We start from the raw sequence: 20,965 nt of genomic DNA, 5'->3' as shown, positions 1-20,965 counted from the left end.
CCCAGAGGGCTCGCAAGAACAAAATATTAAATTGTTAAATGTGTCTGGCCCCAATATCCCACCCCGCTTTTAGGGCGTATTTGACACCCCCAGAATGATTTACTTTAGAGGGCAATGAGCACGGGAGGAGGGACGGGATGGATACAGAGACAGCCACCCTAAAGTCCATTTATGACGGCGATGAGACTGATACACAGGAGCTGACTGGGACCAAGCTCCCCAAATCCTGAGGGCTTTCCCAGCCTGGCTCAGAGCCAGCATCCCGAGCTGTTCCCTCCCTATCCAGCAGCTTTCTCGGGAAGCTCCTGCTCACCCTTCCGAGCGCCTCTGTTGCAAACCCCACTCCCGCAGTGCCCTGTCCTCTAGCACAAGGACATCCCCAGCACGGACCAAACCCATCCGATAACACCCAGCTTGGGGGGAATATTCCCAAACTGAGCCAGAACCAGCTCCTACCTCCTGGAGCATGCCGATGGCGCGGGGTCCTGCTCGGCAGCGGCGGCTGCACGGCCAGGGAATGGTTAAAGAGCGACGTCAAAGCGCCACGATGTGCGCGGGGCTCTGCAGGAGCGGCGCTGCGGGGAGCGCTGCCAGCGCTGCCAGCGCTGCTCCGCGGCTCTCCCGGCCCCGCCAGGGCGCTCCGATCGCCGCTTCCCCAACGCAAATCCCCGCGCGAGCGAGGGGAATACCGGCGCTCGGAGCTCAGTGATTCATCCCGCCTTGGAAAAACAGGAGACGTGGAAGTGTCTTTGTTCCGCCGGCTGCCGCAGCGAACAAACCTCTCTTTGTGCGGCGATTAAACAAAGGAAGTCCCAGCGCAAAGCCAGGGGAAGACTAAACAGCTCGGCACCACTTAAGGGAAACATCACGTAGGAAGGGGACAGGGCTGGGGGCTGCCAGGCTGGCAGGAGGGAGGGGACGAGCGGGACTTTGTGCAGCCCGGCACATCCACCGCTGGCACTTGGCCGCGACCTCCAGCGCGGCCCCGGCAGTTTACATTAATGGCCAGATGTTTATTTAGCCACTCTCTCCCGAAAGCGAGGTGCGGCCTTGCTCCGCTTTTCTGACCGAAATGCCCTTTGAAATCCAGTCAAAACGAAATCAGTTGTGTTTATCTTGTGGCTCACAAGCGAGAGAGGAGCACGGAGCACTTGTGCTGCTGTCCCGAGCCGCTGGCCGGACACGGCCTCAGCTGGCAAGGCTTGAGTTGGGTTATCCAGCACTTGGGAATAACAGAGACGTCTTTAAGAGTTGCAATAAGAGAGTTTAAGGATTTGCAAGGAAGGGTCCCCCAGGGGACAGTTTGAGTAGAGACAAGAGTGTTTGCAAAGTCATCAGAGCACCCGGCAGGCTGAGGACACCACTCACACTATCTATTTAAACTTAGAATATCCCCAGAGACCAAATTCTGCTCTCTGGACTCGATGGACTGCAAAAAACTCTGAATTAGCCCGGTCTAATTTAAGGAGAGGCAAAGGTGCTGCTCAGGTCCATGCAGGTACCTCTGTTTGGGCTGCATCCCGCACGGACAGGCAGCTCTGCAGAAACAACCCATGTTCTCCATGCCTCCATTTTATGATGTGATGGCCCCATAAGAACCTGGAGCTGGCAAGCCCAGCATTTCAGCTGGGAAAAAAGCCTGCTCCTTCTTACGATCCAGGGGATGCACTGAGCACATCCTGCCCCAGATCCCAAATTAGGGACTAGAGCAGGTCCCATCTGCAGGGAAGCAAGGCTAAGGACAGCAGCTTAACGCCAACACAACCCCACACCAAGAGAGAAAATACCCCCTTCTTTATCATCACTGACTCACAAACCCTTCTGACACAGCAGCTGCCTGAGCTGAAAGCTGGACAGTGTGATAAATGCAGGAAAAATAGAGTATATATGTAACAGTAATGTAAATAAGTGTGGTTTGCTCCCTCAGGCAGCACCGAGTGCCTGCAGAGCTCCTCACATGTTACTCTGCTCCAGTGCAAAGCTGCAGGGCTGTATCAGCTCCCAGCAAAAGATGTTAGGAAATTCAGTGTTGGGAAAATAAAATCCCTTCATGGCAGCTGCAGCCAGGTATTTTCACAGGTTATTTTTCTCTCTAAATCAGAAAGGTAAGGCGCTGTGCATGGTGAGTTCTGCAGAGAGCCCGGGCTGGTTTGCGCATCAAGCACTGCTCTGGAAACGCATCAGGACTCACAAACACCGACAGCATCCCAGGGAACAGAGTTCCTTCTTTGCCAGCATTCCATGGGATCCCTGCGGGTGGCACTGCGGGGTCCCTCGGCTCCCTGATGTCACACAGCCCTCAGCCCGCTGCAAGCTGAGCCGCTCATTCCCTCACTCTCCTGTCATTAACTCCCGGCTCAACGAACAATACGCACATGTTTAAAGCGCTGCCTTCCGAACCCCATCAGCTCAAAGCCCGGCTGCCGTCCCGCATGGCTCTTCCCCCTCCGCTGCCTCCTTTTTGCCGCAGCGCTTCCGAGAATCCCCCTGCGCACACGGATGCCGAGAGCCTCCCTCTCCGTCTCTCTCAGTGCTGTTGTTGCAACTCTGGATTTTCTAAACTACGTCTGTCAGGAAGGAGACAGGAAATTCGAGTCACACTTGCAACAGCTGTGCCATGCCTACTATCAGGCTCAAATGACGTAGTTTGGCTTGGGTGGCGCGGGGCCAGGAACTGGCGAGAGCGGAGGTCAGGAAGATAGGTCAGTGTTTATTCTGCTCCTGCGCTTGGGAGCATGCCGAGCCTATTTGCTTTCTTCCTATCTAGACTGTTTCTCTTTCCGTTTTTTCTTTAATAATGCGCAGCCCCAGCATCCTGTTTTCAAAACATCTGCCGGGTTCGCTATTTACCGGTGACAAATGGAGATGCCTCGGAGCGGAGCTGGCGGTGGGACGGGATGCTCGGAGCAGGGAAGGGCTGCCGCAGCCTCCTCCTGAAGATGCAGGAGCGACCCAGCAGCTCCTTGCACAGCCAGACCACTCTGCACATTGTCTGCCACCAAACCCCTCAAAAAGCCACAAACCCCCCAAATCACCAGGCACTGAAACGATCTTCAGAGTCCTTTCCAGCCCAAACTGTGCCATGAATTGTGACAATATTTACAGCTCCAGAGGAAAGGCGAACGAGGTGTGAGGCCATTTTATGCTTCTCTTTCACAGCTGAAAACTGTGAAACTGGAAGTTGACCAAAAGTGCAGACATTTCAGAAACGGGTTATGAAAGAACAGAGTTTCAGGAAGCTTTTGCTCGAGCCAGCTGCAAGCCATCTGCACCCCGAGTAATCGCAACTTTGAAGTGCTACGATAAGCAATTTAGTTTCACCTTCACGAGGCCAGATTTGTCACTCAACCTCAAACTGAAGGGCATCGCGTTCACACTGGAGGTGCAGTCTGAACCCCTCTCAACTTTCATCCAGGGTTCCCTCAACACAAACTCAAACGAAAAAATAATATTTTTTTCTTGAAAGCTCGGTCTATAAAACTTTTACTGCTTCCTTTGCCCCTGCACACCGTGGTAACCACTACCAGCAGAGGAAGCTGAAACAACACGGGATTTCTTTGCTCAACTTTTTCCATAAATTCAGTTTCTGATTCAGCATTTCTGATGGCAGTAATTTCCAATTAGGGGAAAAAAACCCAAACAATAACAACATCGGAGTGCTGCAGAACTAAGTTTAAAACCATCGCAACTGGGCAAAAATGTGGATGCGACGGGGACTGGGCTGGGAATTTGTGATTGTGACAACTCCAGCGGGCACCGCGGGGCTGGAAGGGGCAGGAGCGGGCTGGGAGCTGCCAGGCTGGCCCGGGGCTGTGCCCGGCTCCGCTGCAGCCGCGGGCAGCGGGCGGGGAGGCGGCCGGGCTCCGGGAGATGCTGGAGCCGAGCTGGGCTCAGGCGGACCGGAACAGCAACTCCCCAAAGTTGCACACAGGCGCTCAGAACTCGCGTTTCGCTCTCTGCTGCTTGTCAGGATAATCCTGGCACTCTGCTCTCCTGCTTCCCTGACTTTAAACACAACGGGCTTTTCTTGCTTTACTTCAGCACTTTATTCTGTGCAGACAAACTCGCAACTCCTCTTTGCTCCCCCGGAAAGCTCCGCAGAGCAGCAGCCCCCGGAGCTGATTCCCTGTGCACCATCCCTGCTGCCCACCCTCACCATGTGCCGCCAAGCGCTGCCGAGCCAGCCCAGGGCATTAGAAACCAAATTAAAACGTTCCCGAAAGCCAAAACAGCCGTAAAACACCGGACCACAACGTTTACAGTTCGCCGTTATTACGGCCAGACAACAATGAATTGACTCCTGGCGTGATGATTTGCTAAACGCGGGCGTTTGCACACTGTTCCTGCTCATATCGGCTCCAAGGGACCGACGCTAATTGAAACCTCTTTAATTTTCGGAAATGAGCCTGCGGCAGCGATCGGTCTCCCCAGACCACCCCGGATCGCGCTCCCCGCTCCATCCCGGATCGCGCTCCCCACGCCACCCGCCGCGAGTTCTCCCTGGACGCGTCTCCGCGGGGGAACCCGCAGCCCCGTCACCGCAACTGACTTGGAGCCGCTGTCCTGGACAGACGCGAAGACGTGTCGGGATAAGGCTCAGAGCCCCGCGCCTCTCCGTATCCCCGTCCCGCATCCCGGTGCCGCACGTGGGCTCACCTTGTTGGATGCCATCTCGCTGACGGAGCGGTAGGTTTGGATGGTCTCCAGCTGATCCAGGCACCAGTCGAGCTCCTCCAGCGTCTCCATGGCCAGCTTCTGGTAGGGCTCCTCTGCGAAGAGGCACACGGACATGTAGTCGGGCTGGCGCTGCGGCCGCCTCTCCATGGCGGGGCCGCCCGAGCCGCCGCCAGCGCCGCCGGAGGTGCCGCTCCGCTCCTTCATCACGCGGCCGCCGCTGCGCTGCCCCGGCCGCCGCCGGCGAGTCCCCGCCCGCCCCCGCCCCGGCCCGGCCCCGGCCCCGGCCCCCGCCCCTGCCCGCCCCGGCCCTGCCCCCGCCGCACGGGGGGAACCGGGCGCCCCCGGGGCAGGGCAGGGCAGGGCTGAGGCTCGGGGAGCGTCATCCCGGCTCCCCCCGCCCCGGCTGCTGCGGGGCACGGCCTCCCCCAGCGCTCGTGGGATGCTGCTCCTGCTCCCCCCAACAGCTCCGCTCCCCGCAGCAGCCAGAGCCTGCACCCCAACAGCCCTAAACCCAACAGCCCCGCTCCCCGCAGCAGCCAGAGCCTGCACTCCAACAGCCCTAAACCCAACAGCCCCGCTCCCCGCAGCAGCCAGAGCCTGCACCCCAACAGCCCTGAACCCCAACAGCCACACTTCCTGCAGCAGCCAGAGCCCTGCACCCCAACAGCCCTGAACCCCAACAGCCACACTTCCTGCAGCAGCCAGAGCCCTGCACCCCAACAGCCCTGAACCCCAAACAGCCCTGAACCCCAACAGCCCCACTTCCTGCAGCAGCCAGAGCCCTGCACCCCAACAGCCCTGAACCCCAACAGCCCTGAACCCCAACAGCCCCACTTCCTGCAGCAGCCAGAGCCTGCACCCCAACAGCCCCGCTCCCCAACAACCCTGCACTCCAACAGCCCTGCACTCCAACAGCCCTGCACCCCAACAGCCCTGAACTCCAACAGCCCCACTTCCCACAGCAGCCAGAGCCTGCACCCCAACAGCCCCGCTCCCCAACAGCCCTGAACCCCAACAGCCCTGAACCCCAACAGCCTCGCTCCCCGCAGCAGCCAGAGCCTGCACCCCGTAGCAGCCCTGCACCCCAACAGCCCTGCACTCCAACAGCCCCGCTCCCCAACAGCCCTGCTCTTCAACAACCCTGCACTCCAACAGCCCCACTCCCCAACAGCCCTGAACCCCAACAGCCCTGCTCTCCAACAGCCCCGCTCCCTGCAGCAGCCATAAGCCTGCACCCCAATATCCCTGCACCCCAACAGCCCTGAGCCCCAAAAGCCCTGCTCCCTACATCCATTCTCCAACCCCTCCAGCCCTGCTCCTCAACCCCAGTCCCTACCAGCCCCACTCCCCAGTCCTGGCCCTGTTCCCCAATCCTGGCCGTGCTCCTTGTCACTCCTGGCTCCCCAGCTCTGCTGGCCTTTTCCCCATCAGCCTCACACCCCACCAGTCCCACTTGCCACCTGTGCTCCGCAGCAGGCCCTGCACCCCAAACCCACCATCCCTGCTCCCTGCTCCCACCGGGCTCAGCTCCCTGACCCTGCCAGCAGGACACCGCGCGCCCCAGCAGCTCTGGTGTAAAACTTAAGGTTTCCACAAGCGGATACAGTGAATCATAAAATCTCCCCATGAATGTAAGTGCTTCTCATAATCCCGGTGACATATGCTCATCCCATAAATCTGTCAGAGCTAATGGGTTCAGCATTTCTACTGGCAGGTACCAGTGACATCACAGGGCAGGACTGCTCAGACACACTCAGCAGCTGAGCTGGAGCTCCAGACGTGTCCCCCTGCCCTCCCCACCTCGTGTCCCTGGTGTCCCAGTGTCCCCAGGGGAAGCAACTGCACCCTGTGCTGGGATCTCTTCCCAGGGACAGATCCTCTCTTTCACTCACCGCATCAATAAAGCATCACTGGATAGAGACCTTCCATTAAACATTTGAAGCTGCACCAATGTAAAATAAACCCTGCCAAAGGGTAATGCAGCCGTAAACCTGGCACACACACCTTTTAAAGATTTGGTGAATCCAAATCTTTGTGGTGTTCGAAGTTAATGGGGTTTTTTTTCTGAGCTCCAAACATGGGAAGTCATCTCATTCCTGCATAATCAAAAATCAGGTGAAAATAGCCAAAATCACACAAAGCTCAGTGTATTTTCCTTCCTACCACAAGCATTCCCTCTCAACTATTTTATCATGTAAATTAGTTGACCTGGAAGGGCTCAAATCCCTTGTTACAGAAAATGTTTGGATCACTAAAACCAGCACAGGCAAAATTATGAGTTTAGGAATCGGTAAAACCCATCTCCTCAGCCAAACTAAACCCCATATGTTTCAATAAAATCCTGAGTTCTTGTGCTGTTCTCCTGCTCTGAGACTCCTCAGGAAGCACAGCCACGGCATGTGTGCATTCCTGGAGGAGGAGAAGGAACAGGTTCACAGAGACTCTGACACCAGACCCTAATTTTAGCCTTTTGGGGGATTTCCAGCCTTGCCCAGGTCGGCAGGACCCGCTGCCACTGTCACTTCACTTTCAATCTTCCCCTCGGAAAGAGCCATCAGGGCAATGCAGGATCAAGAACAGAAATCTACTCTTGATACTGAAGGATTCATAACATCAGTTAATAATATCAGTTCCCCAGAGCTGATATTCAGGATATCCCTTTACTTTGTATCTGAGTTTTATGTAATAAAAGGGAAAAAAAAGCCCCAAACAAGCAAAGCTATTACATATTAAGGAGATTGAGGTGAATTAGGAAACTTCAGGGCTTAGAGGGTTTGGCTGTAAGTATTTTTTATTTATTTTTGGGCTTCAGAAGATGAGCTAAATAAAGAGTGACTATTTTACACATTTGCAGTGTTCCTCAGAATTTTTAGCAGGGTGCATCAGGACTTTCCCTCCCTCTGTTTCTGCCTTCCTGCTTCACTCCAGTGAGGTTCCCTGAAGGAATCCTGGGAGCAGCGGGGATCCCTCCAGGCAGCAGGGGGTTCACCCATGTGAAACATGAACATTGTCACCTGCCTGAGCCTTTGCACCAAAACCACTGCGAGGCCAACGGATTCACGATTTAAACGTGGATATTTTGAAAACGGCCACTGAAGATACCTCAGGTCATTTCAACAGCAAAGACACAAAAAAGTGAGAGCAAACAGCTCTTGCTAAGGGCCATTTTAAGGAGAAAAGAGTGAGTTCTGTGGCTGCTCCAGCACAGAAGTGGGTTTTAAAAAGCACCATGAACTCTTTCTTTCAGAATTTGCTTTTTTTTTGGACATTGGCCAGCCTGCCCACAGCTCCCTCTGGTCTTGGCACCCAGCGAGATGCAGCACCTGCATCCCTGTGCAGCTCTGCTTGGGCTCTTTGGCTTTTGACTCATCTAAACCTTGTTTTTTTCACTCATTTTCTCAAGTAAACAGTGGTGAGATGATGCTTGATGGCGTGTGTGCCTTCCAGCTCCTCCTGCCTGCCCTCCGTGGTCACTGGGCAGTCATTTCTGAACCTGCTGCCGAGCTCTGGCTCCTTTGCTCGGGCAGTAAGGACGTCACAGATGCCACATTCCCGCTCATTTCACGGAACCAGGCAGGCAAGACAAGAAGAGTCACTGTCCTTGCCCACAGCAGGAAGGGAGCCCAGTTCAACCCTTCTTAGAAACTCAGAACTGTCCCTAAAGCCACCGAGTGACGCAGTCTGAGCCCAGCACCCCGGAAACCCCAACTCTTATCAAACCAGCCCTCCTTGGCTCTGTGCAACTCCACGAACTCTCGGTGATGAACTTGGGACTATTTACAAATAAATTATGAAAGCAGAGGCTCCATTCCCACTCCTAAAGCTAAATTTGCTTTTAAAACCAGCATGTGAAATTAAAATATATCCTCCAAGTCCCCCGTGAAATATTTTAAGAGCCACAGCTACCCCAAAATAACAGCCAGATATAGAATCCATTAGGAGTTGCTCTTCTACCAATCTAAAAACTTCATGTGGGAATGATCTTAAAATAACAAATATTTTCTGGCTTTCTTCATATTTAATATTCATGAGTATCAGGGAATGGTTCAGGCTGGAAGCGACCTTAAAGCCCATCCAGTTACAGGCAGGGACACCTTCCACTATCCCTGGATGCTCCCAGCCCCATCCAGCCTGGCCTTGGGCACTGCCAGGGATCCAGGGGCAGCCCCAGCTGCTCTGGGCACCCTGTGCCAGGGCCTGCCCACCCTCCCAGGGAACAATTCCTTCCCAAGATCCCATCCAGCCCTGCCCTCTGGCACTGGGAAGCCATTCCCTGGGTCCTGTCCCTCCATGCCTTGTCCCCAGTCCCTCTGCAGCTCTCCTGGAGCCACTTTAGGCACTGAAGGAGGCTCTCAAGAGCCTTCTCTTGTCCAGGCTGGCCACCCCCAGCTCTCCCAGCCTGGCTCCAGAGCAGAGGACAGGGATGAAGTGCCCTGGGATTGTCTCCCTGAGTGGTATCTGCTGTTGCTACAGCGACTCGCACAAACAGTAAACACGAGTTTAGATGCTCCATGACTTGTTCTTTCCCTGAACCCAATGTGAGCGTCCCACTGACATCAGCAGAGCAACTCCCCCTGCCAGAATCGCTCCTAAACCCCGGCCAGGGGCTGACTTCGATCCCCTTCCTGGTACAGCCAAGGTACATGGTCACTTACAGAAACACCCTGCAATTTCAGGGTCTGGACTCCTGGAATACTTCAGGATGCGCCTTCAGCTGGCTCACATTTCAGTTTATATTTGGGGGTTGCATAACCCAAACCCGTAAATCATAACCGTGGTTTGCTCATGTTTTCTAGGGCCCTGCGTGAAGTCATTGCTGACACAGAATAGGGAAGTGAGGAACAACAGGAGTTTCAGTTTTTAAATGCTACCCAGTGTTTGTGCAGGAGGGTTGGTGCTGGTGGCACTCCAGCAGGAACTGAGGTGACATTTCCTCACAAGACCTGAGCTGCTGCCAGTCCCTCCGAGGACAGAGGCAGCCCTCGCCTCGTGCTTCTCCACTGGCACCTGGAATGCTCCAATGTCCTGAAATGCAGCTCCTTTACATGCCAGGATTTTGCAACAACTGCATTTCTGGTATGTTCTGCCATCTGTTCCTTTTGCAGCTCTGGAAGGTGATGGCACACATGGAATCTCTCACTGCAAGGTGACTTAGCAGCCCCTTTTTAGAGGCTTTTTCCCACTTACTGACTTTCCGTGCTCTCTTTCTCTCACACAATTGTTTGGGTTGGAAAGGCCCTCTCAGATCATCAAATCCAACCATGCCCAGCACTGCCAAGGCCACCACTGCCCCACGTCCCCAAGTGCCACATCCACACGGCTTTTAAATCTCTCCAGGGATGGGGACTCACCCCTGCCCTGGGCAGCTGTGCCAGGGCCAGACAGCCTTTTCCAGGAAGGAATTTCCCCAATATCCACCCTGAGCCTCCCCAGCCCACCCTGAGGCCGTTCCCTCTCCTCCTGTCCCTGTTCCCTGCCAGCAGAGCCCGACCCCCCCGGCTGCCCCCTCCTGTCAGGGACTTGTGCAGAGCCACAAGGTCCCCTCTGAGCCTCCTTTGCTCCAGGCTGAGCCCCTTTCCAGCTCCCTCAGGAATTCTCCAGCCCCTTCCCAGCTCTGTTCCCTTCCTTGGACACGCTCCAGCCCCTCCATGCCCTTCTTGTCATGAGGGGCCCAAAACTGACCCCAGGATTTGAGGTGTGGCCTCACCAGTTCTGGGCACAGGGGAAAAGTGAAAGCTGCTCATCAGTGTGGACTTGAGGCCTTTTGTCTTTCTTCAGCACTTGGAAAGTGAAAGGTTGTGCAGCACATCCTCTTTTCTGGGAGCACTTCAGTGTAAGGGCAGGCACACACTTCATCAGGAGGCCCATGAAGTGTCACAGCTGGGAAGGGGGGTGAAAGGGACAAACACGCACCCGTGGCTCCCCCCAAATCCCATCTGTGCCATCCTTCTCCCAGCAGAGCTCCAGCCCCTCGGTGCCCACAGAGATCTGAGCACGAGGCCAACATTATCTGGAGCTGCAGAGTTCCCCTCTTAAGCCACAAACTGTCCCCATCCTGTGGCCAAGTGCCACAGCGAGGCAGGATGGTGGGCAGAGTCCCCGCTCTGTAGGAGGGATTGGTGGCCTCGCCCTTGACTGCCGCAGGAGATGAACCGAGTTAGGAAACGTTTTGAAATGAGATCCAAATGCCAAAATTTCAAGTGGGGTTTATTTTCTCTCTCCTGATTCCCTCATGGTTCTCTCTTGTCACCCCAGTCCCGATAAAGAAAAACATTAAGATTTCTTCTGGAGGAAAGTGCAAAGGCCATAAAGCTGTAAGAGTTTTAACAATGGCCAAAATGCCACATCCCAACCAGGTGAGTTAAAAACCTTGGAGAGCAGTTGCAGTTCCCTTTCCAGCTGCCAAATAACTAAACTTTCCATAACCTAGGAGGAATATTCCCAGTGGGATTGAGTTGTGAGCAGATTTTCCAATCTGGTGGACAAGAAATGTTGAAGACAAATATTTGCCAGCATCTTTTCAAACTCAGCTCTCCTTAACTCTTAAAGATCAAATTGTGGGCTCGCTGTGCTGGTAAAAGTCTTCATTTCTACTTCTGCAAGGAAAAAGAGTAATTTCTTCTAATGGATCACAACTTTCCTTGTAAACTTTGGGCATGTGGAGCTTAAGACTTAAAAAAAATCCTGATAGACTTTGTCAAAACACGCTGTCCAAAAATTCCAAGAGAAACTTTCACAGGGAAGGTTAAAAGCAAGGCCCTGCAGCTTGCAGCAGTTTTCCCAACTTTACCCAGTCTATCCATCCTATTCCACATGCACAGCACTTGTTTACAGCGTCATAAGACATCTTCTAAGTTATTTACTTTTCATTGCATCCTGGCTGCAACAAACTGGGACTATTTATAAAGTTCTTTAGTGTTTGGGACCGTCCTTCCCACCCCAAGCTCCAGCTGCCTTTGAAGCAACAACAGCTGAGACTCGAGGTCACCAAAGTCATTTTCCAGTGATTCCAACTGAGTTAATAAAATATTATCACTCTATCTAAACCCTACCTCAACAGTTTAGACTCAGGATCAAATCTGTTCCTCTAAAAGGAAAATTAATAAGAGCAGTTGCTCCCTTTTGCCTTAGTAGGGTTTTGATGCTGGATTTATTCCCAAATCTAGTGCGAACAACATGGAACTGAAATGCTCCCCCAGTGTTGGACAAGCTGATCAAATTCAACAAAACCTAAAGCAGACAAACACTCATAAACCCCCAGAGATTAAAATCCAACTATTAAATGGGAAAATGCTTCCCTCCCTCCAGGAGGGACAGGGAATTGGGTGAAGAGGGAGCAGGTTTGGGAACCGGAGCTCCACCACAGCTCTTGGGTGAGATGAGGATTTTGGAGTCCTCGTGTCCTTGTAGGGGAAGGTGGAAATGTTTATCCTGGTGCATGAAAACTCTGCTTTAGGAAAAGTCTGCCAGCACAATCCCAGACTCCCAACCGGAAAATACATTGAGGGTGTAATTTGAAAATGTATCTAATTCCCAGGTGAAGGCATAGGATACAAGCCCAGAGTTTGCATTCATCAGAGGACCTTAAACCAGCCCATTTTTAATTATTCTCTATTTATTATAGTTATCCTAATTGTTGTCATTATTGCAGATGACACAAAAGATTCAGAAGAGAAGGCAGATGCTGGAGCTGATCATGTGAATGGCAGATGATTATTTGGGAGCTGATAGATCTCATTAATGTCACTGAGGGCCTCGTTTGCATTCCTCACTCCTTGGCTGCTCATGACTAAGAGCTCGTGTGGGGGGAAGGTGGGAGAGGGCCTTTCTGTGGGAGAGTCCATCCCAACTGATCCAGCAGCTGATCCCACCTGGGCTTAGCTGGGAACTGCGGTATCTTAACTCCTGAGGCCAGTGAGAGGGGAGGAAAAGGAAGGAGAGAGAAAGAGAGGGAGAAGAGAAAGGGAAGGAGAAGGAAATGGAAAAGAGATGGAGAGGGGAAGGAGAAACAGCAGAAGGAGAAGGAGAAAAGGAGAGGAAGGAGAGGAAGGAGAAGGAGAAAGAAAGAGGAGAAGGAGATGGAGAAGAGACATGGAAGGGATAGGGGAGTGAGAAGGAGAAAAAAGGAGGAGAAGGAGGAGGAAGGAGGAGGAAGGAGGAGGAAGGAGGAGGAAGGAGGAGGAAGGAGGAGGAAGGAGGAGGAAGGAGGAGGAAGGAGGAGGAAGGAGGAGGAAGGAGGAGGAAGGAGGAGGAAGGAGGAGGGTGCTCTGAGTGATTTACCAAGGCACCCATGTGGCCATGGCTCAGAGGGAAGTCCCACAAATCCAGGTGACCAAAGGCCCTCCCGTTCACCAAAAGCAAATGGCTCTTTTACCTTCCCAACGCCAAATTCGTTAGCAGGAATATCACCCCATGTTAATTACTAACCAGTGTCACAAAGTGCCTATTTCATCTCCACAACATGAGGTTCATTAGCAGCAATATTGCCCCACGTTAATTACTACCAGTGCCTAGCATCACTCTAAAAGCCCGGAGCACGCTGGGTAAAACAGGTTTGTCAACAAAGGACATGCCAAAACTTGATGGAAAAGGGCTTGTGCAGCTGGGAGCCATTCACCCTTTGCCTTCCCTAATGGAGCTGTGGTTGCTCACGGATCGTGTGGACATGTTTACATATTTATCCCTCACAATGCCGAGGGAATAACTGACACCAAGTGATTTATTTGTTTAATGTATCCTGTTAGTGCATTCTGAGAGCTGTTTCCTTGAATTAAAGCATTGTTCTACCAGATCCAGAAAATATTCCCGTGGAAATCCTTCTGTTAGACGGGTTTGGAAATTCACATGGAAAACAACCAAAGGCACAGAGCACAACCCCCGGGATTCACTTTAAATCTGCAATGAAATGTCCAAATCTTACAGCACCAGCTCCCAAACTGCAAGCACCAAAAAAACCCTGTAATTGCAGCTTTCTTTTATAGATCCCCCGTGCGCCTTCCGATATCCAGGCAATCTATGGAACAGACTCCCAGCCTTTTTTCCCAGCACAAAAGCCACACAAGCACCTGAAGAAGATGTGATTGAAAAGCAAGCTGCATCCAGCAGAACCACCCAGCCCCACACGTGCCCGCAGCGCTGCCAGAGCCCTGCGTGTTCCCTCTTGCAGCTCCTTCGGACACTGCGCATTCCTGATCCGCCGGACCGCAGGGCTGGAATGAGGAGCGAGCTAAAATCATGGGAACCACGGAGCCTTTAGCTGCACCTCCCCTCCTCCCCACTGTCCCATTGTGTGCAACGCAGCCTAATTATATCTTTTGCAAAGATAAGTGCAGATGTGCCAAGAAAGGCACAAAGCCCCAGCGCCCGCGGAACAGGTGGAGCCACGACGCTCTTGAGCAATTCCCCAACAAATGGACGAGCCTGCCCTTCTCCCCTCGTTGTATTTTTGGGACTCCAGTCTGACCAGTCACTTGAGCTGTCCCCTCTCAGGTTTCTCACACCTGCAGCCTCCCTCCAGCGTGCAGGGGAGGTGGCAGTGAGAGGAAGGGCTCTTTGTTGGCTGTGGAGTGGGGCCAGAGCTCGGCAGGAGCTGGGAATGCTGCAGCCAGAGCGGGCTCGGGCACTGCATGCAAATGAGCATGGAGTTGTCTCAGAGTTATTCTTCTAACAAAAAAATACTTTGGAAATGTAGCTTTTCTCTGTTACCCAGTGTTAATACATGAGATGTGGGCAGGAAGGCCTGGGAAGTGAAATCCCTGTGGAGAGAGGCGATGGGATGAACTGGCAAAGCCACTGGCAGGGGGTCACTGAGGAGGTGGCACTGGAGGAGATCCAGCTGTGGGATAAAATCCTAACAGGGGCTCCAAAGCAGCAGGAACAATGGAGCCTGTATTCAGGCTGGGTTCAGAGATGAGAGGGGAAGATAGAGACAAAAAAATGAAACGAAAGCTTTCTACTGCTAATTGCGAAAAATGCCAGGAAATGAGTGAGCTGGAGCTGCCAGGAATAATGTGGGAGACTGAAATTGGGGATGAGAGTGTTTGACATGAGCTACAGCCTCTGGTAAAATCCAGCCAAGATTTTGGGGGGATTTTTGTTTTCTTTTCTCTTTTCCAAAAAACAGGGAGCAGGAGAAATTAACTTTTTTTGTTGGGTTGCTGAGGAGCCTGGCATTCTAAGTTCCCTAATTAAAGACAGCTCCTTTCTGGGACACACCATTCCAGCTGCTGGGAAAACTCAGCCCCAAGAAAAACGGCTCCAAACTGCTGAAGACGTCATGGCAGTGATTAAACAGCACTCGCCAAGAACGTCCAGGACACATCCAGGTTCAAACTGGAAGATTCTGGGAAGCAGGAGGAGATGTCTCACCAAGTGAAGGCACAGGGAAGGAAAAGGAGAAGGAAAAATCTCCTGGATGCAGGGAATGCCACAGAACAAAACGGTTGCAAGAAGGAGCCCCAACTCCGGTTACGACAGGGAATGAAAAGGAGAAGGAAAAACCTCTTGTCTGCTGGGAATGCCACAACACCGAAGGGCTGCAGCATCCCAAGAAGGAAGAAGGCCCAGCTGGGAAGCAGAGGCTCCGAGCGAGGGCAGGAATTCCTGCAGTGTGACTCGGCTGGGCCAGAAGAGCAGCAGAGCTGGGCAGCAGCTCAGTGCCATAGTAGCAGTGATGTTTCTGAGTCAACAGCGAGCCCGAGCTCGGAGCCCCGGGCCAGCTGCGGGGTAATCTGAGCAGGAATCTTCGCCTGCAGAAATGTCACTGCCGTGGGGGGCCCAGCTGGGCTATCTTTAGCCAGCCCAAAGTTAATCACCTAAGCTCCCCACGCAGCAGTGGAAAGTGGCTAGGAGCTCCAAGGGGTGATCCTGGTCTATTCTCAGCACCCTGGGATGGGCTGGATCACCCTCCGGAGGTGCTGTCGCTCTCTGCCCCAGCCACGGGAAGGGGCCCCCAGAGGTCACCTGTCCCAGCCTCCCACCCGCAGCAGGACCATGCCAGCTGAGCCCCAGCGCCAGCCTGATGCCTGAGTAGCTGCAGGGCACTGCTGGACACACCACAGCCTCCCTGTCAGCAGCCACCAACTGGACACACAGCCTTCATCCCCACCCTGCAGCCTGGTGTCCAGCAATATCCAGCCCTGTCAGCAGCTGCCATGTGGGAATGCTGTGGGAAGTGGTGCCAAAGTGCTCCCTGCACACCCACCCACGGCCCTCCATGGCCCCAGGGCCAGGCCACCCTCCAGCCCTTGCAGGAGGAGGTTGGGCCTTCGCAACACAGTATCTTTGGCAAGTCTGCATCTACCATTCCCAATTTTCTTTCTTGTCTTTCTAGTGTTTGGAAATAGACTCCTGGACACCCTCCGTGACCTCTTGGTGAGGAGAAGAGTCTGACTGATCCATAGTTCCCCAAATCCGCTCCACCTTTCTCAAAGATGCACCTTTTTCCCGTTGTCACAGACCTTTCTATGCACCACAATTTTCATGAGCAACTCACATTGACCTCACAGCTCTGACCCTTATCCAATGGTGTGGACTTGGACACCTCCACCTCCTCTAGGTTGTCCCTAACTCGCTGCTCCCTCATTGTCCTCCATCCCTTATCCTCTCAAGCAGGTTGGGGGATGAAGACTGAGACAAAAAAACCACTGAGTATTTTGGCCTTTCCAGTACCAGTTATCATTAGGTTGCTTCACCCAGGGACCAACACTTTTTTCTGGATTTTCTTTCCCTACTCCATACCCACACTGGAGTCCCCTCACCACTCACAGCTCCATCAGCCTTTGGTCAGGCCAACTCACCCCACATGCCCAAAGCTTTCCATGCCTCCCTTGTTCCCAGTTTTTCTCACTCTTTGCCTGCTCTCTTGTTGCATTTTGACTCTCGGAGAAGCTCCTTGCTTCACCGAGTTGGCTTCCGCTGAAATTCCTGATCTCCCTACACAACAGGATGGTTTGCTCCCGAGTTCACACTAGGTTTTCTTCAAAAAGCAGCCATCACTTAAGATTGGTCTGTAATTTTTAGGTGGCTGAAGTGAGGTGAAATGAATCTTACTGCAATGACAGCCAGTCTTGAGAGCCAGCAGGAGTGGAAGGCCTGGGCAGCAAACAAAGGAGTCCTTGCAGAGCCCTGGTGCTGGCCAGTCCCAGTTTGATCCCAGCTCCTTAACCCACTCCAGGGTGCACAGCAGGACATCAGTCATGGGGGCCCAGCCGTGGTTTGGAAGCAGAACTGAAGCATTTCCAGGGAGCTCATCCCAAGAGGTCAGCCCAGAGCGGGAGCCAAGCCCCGAGGAAGCTGGTTAGGGCAGAACTGGACAAACCTGCAGAGTCCTGACTGTACCCACCTGTACTGGTTGGGGTGGTGGATCACCACCCAGGTCATGAGAATCGGGTCACTGAGGCCACCACGGGCTGGCAGCTCACTGCCAGCCCACTGACTGTTAGAGGAACCAGGATTGCTCTGCAGTTAGGGCACAGCACGGCGACTGCAGCTGGTTATCTCCGGAGCTGGAGAAGTCCCCGGTTTGGCCAGGCTTGGCGGGAACAGTGCTTCCCATTGGAGCCAGTCCTTCAGTGGCAGTGGTCAGGGTCCCCCTGGGTGGGCAGCAGGGCACTGAGAGTGCCAGCAGCATGGCCCCTTCTGGGAGAGGATGGGAAGGCTCCTTCTGGGAGAGGAGGATGACATGGAAGAGGCAGCCAGGAGCCGGGACATCACCTTGGATAAGGCCAGCTGGATCAGTGCCTGGCCAAGCACCACAAACCAAAGCTCTGAACCGACAGAGCCCACTGGGGCTCCAGCTGTAGTTTTTCAGGGACACCCTGGGATACCCCCCCAGACACCTTAAGAACAGACTGAAGAATGTAGAGATGAGGCTACTCAAGTATTGCCTTTCCGAGATCTGGATGTCCCAGATGTTGCTGGGAGTGAAGGACCTGAGCTTCAATGGGCACTGCAGAAGATATTTCACCAGGAATCTTCATTGCCACACAATGAACAAACAACACTAACATCTCCAACAGAGCATTGGGAACACTTGGAAAGGACCAGCTAATAAAAAGTCTTGGTCCTGAATTAAACTAAAAAGGCACTTTTATATCTATTTTGTGTGTTTTAATGTGTCCAACTCTACGTCAACCGTGTAAAGCTCAGCTTTGAAGATGCTACAGGAAGAGATGAAAGCTCCAGATTCCCAAAGCAAAGCTCCACTGCACCTTCTGCATGACAATGAGGTGAAAAAACGAGGCGTGAACACCAAGAACACCTAAAGGTGGCTGATAGAAGTTGATGAAGCTTCCCAGAGAGGTAATTTCTGATGTGGAGATAAGCCTAGAGGTTTAATCTGAAATGCTAACGAGGAAGGAGAACTGGAGACGTTCTGAGGAAGGATTTCGACTGGAGATAGCATCTCCTGTAGGGTGGGATGGAGCGTTTTACCACAAGGCAATCCCGTTTCCCACTGTCCTTCCCCCCGGAGGGAACAATGCAGCAGAGGTGCCACAAATCAGAGCGGTAAGTGACAGTGCTTTTATGGTGCCAAATGGAAGTAACAAAATGCAGGAAGCATCCTGTCAGATGTCACTTAACAGCGCCATCACCGGGGAATCTGGGAACGGGATTTGCCTGCATAGTAGGAATTCCCCGGTTCACCGAGAGGGAGAAGCAGAAATGGCAAGAGGGGCAGAATCTAATCTTGGCCTGTCGGATGAACGGGAAAGATTCCTCAGTTCCAACTTTATCTCAGGGTTTGGCACGTTATCCTCTTACTGACCACACTGATTCCTCGTTGCCGTGTAGGACTCTTGCCTTAATCACAAGACAGGAGGAAAAATAGGAAGCAAGAGAGGAATTCTCCTACTCAGGGTCTAACAATGAGTGCAGAAGATGGACAGTGCACACAAGGGAGGGAGCTGCAAGGAGAACACTGGGGATGATTTTGTAGGGAATTTAACACACTTTGAACACATTTCTGAAGACAGAATTTCCAAGGTCATGATGAATTTTTAAATTCAGTGAATCCCCATCACACCTTTACTCCACACAGTCCTCGAAGAGCAGTGAAAAGAGCCCAGAGAGCTGCAGGCTGGGATGGAGATGTCCATTATCTTGGATGGGAAGGAAGCCTCCAGCCCAGCCCCGGAGCTGAGCCTGAGGATTTCAAATCCCAATCCCAGCTTCCTGCAAATCACAGTGTGCCCACACTGTGTTTTTGTTTCTCTAACTAAACGAGGCCAGGCTGGGTCACAGCAAGAACATTTTACTGTGTGAGCAGAAGTGTTTTCTTCCCGAGCACACGTGAGTGCAGGAGTGTGAGAAAGCCCTGGAAAACTCAGGATATGATGATGCAATGACCTCGGTACCCACCTAGGATTTACCTGGGCACTGCATTATCTCATTTGCTCCATGTGGGCCGGCTCCGGGAGCGCTGGGGAGCTCACACGTGCAGGGAAACCAACTTGGATCCTGGAAGCAACATCCTTGTGCTAACGAGGTGCTCCACCTAAACTAATTAGCCCTGCCTTTCAACAGCCTTAATTAGGTGGGGCACCATCCTGGGCTGTTGTGGCTGGACGGCTTCCGGCTCTGGAGCTGGCTCAGCCACAGCCCGGCCGAGGATTCCTACTGGGAGCTGGCCTTGCTGGAGAGGGGCTCTCCCCATCCCCAACTCCTCCATCCTCACATCTGTGCAAAAACACCTCCTGCACCCCTGCATCCGCCCCAAAAACTCCTCCTCTGAAACCTGAAAGCTGACTTTCACAAGAGGCCCACGGCACGGAAGGAACTCCTCAGCCAGACCACACAGCAACGATCTGAGTTCAACCAGAGGAAAAACAACCCCAGAGTCTGAGAGGTGCAGAGGATTAACTGTGCTCTGTTTCACAAGAGTTTGGCAAACCATGAGCAGAAAGGTCCTCGCTTGCATCTGCCCCCGAACCCAGGTGTTGTTTTCATCCCCAGACCTGTCTGGAGCTATTAAACTGGGTTCTGAATGGGGTTAACCTGGAGACAGTAAAATAGATGGTCTAAAGAGTCTGACAAGAGTGAAAGTCCTTTGTAGTGAAACAAATGCTGGAGTAGGAAATGGAGAAGGAACCTCAGGGATGAATCCTGGAAGTTCAAAGCACAATGCTGGATCTACCTGAAAAGCTCCACTTGGCCACTGGCATTGGATGCAAAGACAAAGTTTATTAACAATCCTTAGCTCTTCAAGAGGAAAATTATTCAGAAATGTTAAACAAGGGTCAGAGCAAGGCTGCCCACATCACCTCAGCCACGTGAGTAAAATGTTAGACCTGTTTAAATCAGCTTCCTTGGCTCCTGGGAAGGTTAAAAGGTCACAGTTTAACACTAAATTGTCCTTTATTTCCTCTCAATTTAATTTCCTGGAGGTTTTCAATATGAAAGTTAAGAGTGTGTTTCTGGAAGCATCCCAGCTACACTCCATAGGAATTCTTTAGGACACATAGCACCCTCTGTGTCCCCATGCCTTGCTCAAGCCATGATGGAAAGACAGGACATAAAGTCACCCCTTACATTATGAGTGAGCATTTCAATGATATTAATTATAAAACATAATGAAACAGTGGGTTTTTTTATGGCTAAGCATAATTACTTGAAAGCATTATCCTTTAGGATGGCAGCTTAAAAACCTGCTATAGTTTGGAATTTTAATCCGTTTTCCTCCAATAGATATTTTGTGTACCCAAGGGGAAATGTCAACCTCGCCGATTCACCTCAGCTGAACTCTGTGCCCTCGGTTTGCCTCTCACCGAGATGCCTGGGACTGTCATCCCCCAGCTGAAATGCAGGGATATCTGCACGGAGCAGAGTCACCCAAGAATGCAGAATGTTGCAAAAAATGGCCTGTTCGGACCTAGTGGGTTGTGAGGTGAAGCCGTGAGTCAGCGCTATCGGCGGATCTGGGATTGCAGCGCGGGACACGGCGCGAAGTCAGGGAGCAGAACCAGCACAGAGAGCTCGGACAATCTCACAGCACGGCAATTAAAAGCTGTTTCCTAATCCACAATCCTACAGCTTTTAAAAATGCAGAATGTTTTGCATGTGAAGCCAGAGAGCTCTGTGGTGGCTCCCCAAAACACACAGCTTTTGCCACTCCCACACCGTAACTCTGATTTTGGGGTGAGCCTCAAGTCCCAAACTCCAACTCCTCAGTGGCTGACAGCAGAGCTAAAACATCCCTGTGCTAATCCTGGGTATTCATCTCCCTCTGTGCACAGCTTGTGACTCACTGGCCTTTCTGTTTCCCCAAGTGCACGTAGAGCTTTTGGAA

General features: G+C 52.6%; 1 protein-coding gene across 7 annotated transcripts in view; it reads right to left on the bottom strand.

Moving 5' to 3' along the window:
* The window catches only part of PDE4B (phosphodiesterase 4B), a 174,720-nt gene that overhangs the window by 23,679 nt on the left and 130,076 nt on the right, over positions 1 to 20,965 (bottom strand). For 5 of the 7 annotated variants that reach the window (XM_032117501.1, XM_032117502.1, XM_032117500.1 and 2 more), the window contains one exon: positions 4,657 to 4,769. In XM_032117501.1, the coding sequence (XP_031973392.1) occupies positions 4,657 to 4,769 (113 nt within the window). Of the gene's footprint in view, positions 1 to 2,375; positions 2,550 to 4,656; positions 4,801 to 18,025; positions 18,042 to 20,965 lie in introns of those variants that run through there. The other 2 variants (XM_032117507.1, XM_032117506.1) reach the window with 2 other exon arrangements.

Source organism: Corvus moneduloides, chromosome 9, assembly GCF_009650955.1.
Source record: "Corvus moneduloides isolate bCorMon1 chromosome 9, bCorMon1.pri, whole genome shotgun sequence".
NCBI classification, from domain to species: domain Eukaryota; kingdom Metazoa; phylum Chordata; class Aves; order Passeriformes; family Corvidae; genus Corvus; species Corvus moneduloides.
This window is presented reverse-complemented; position numbering and strand designations above follow the sequence as displayed.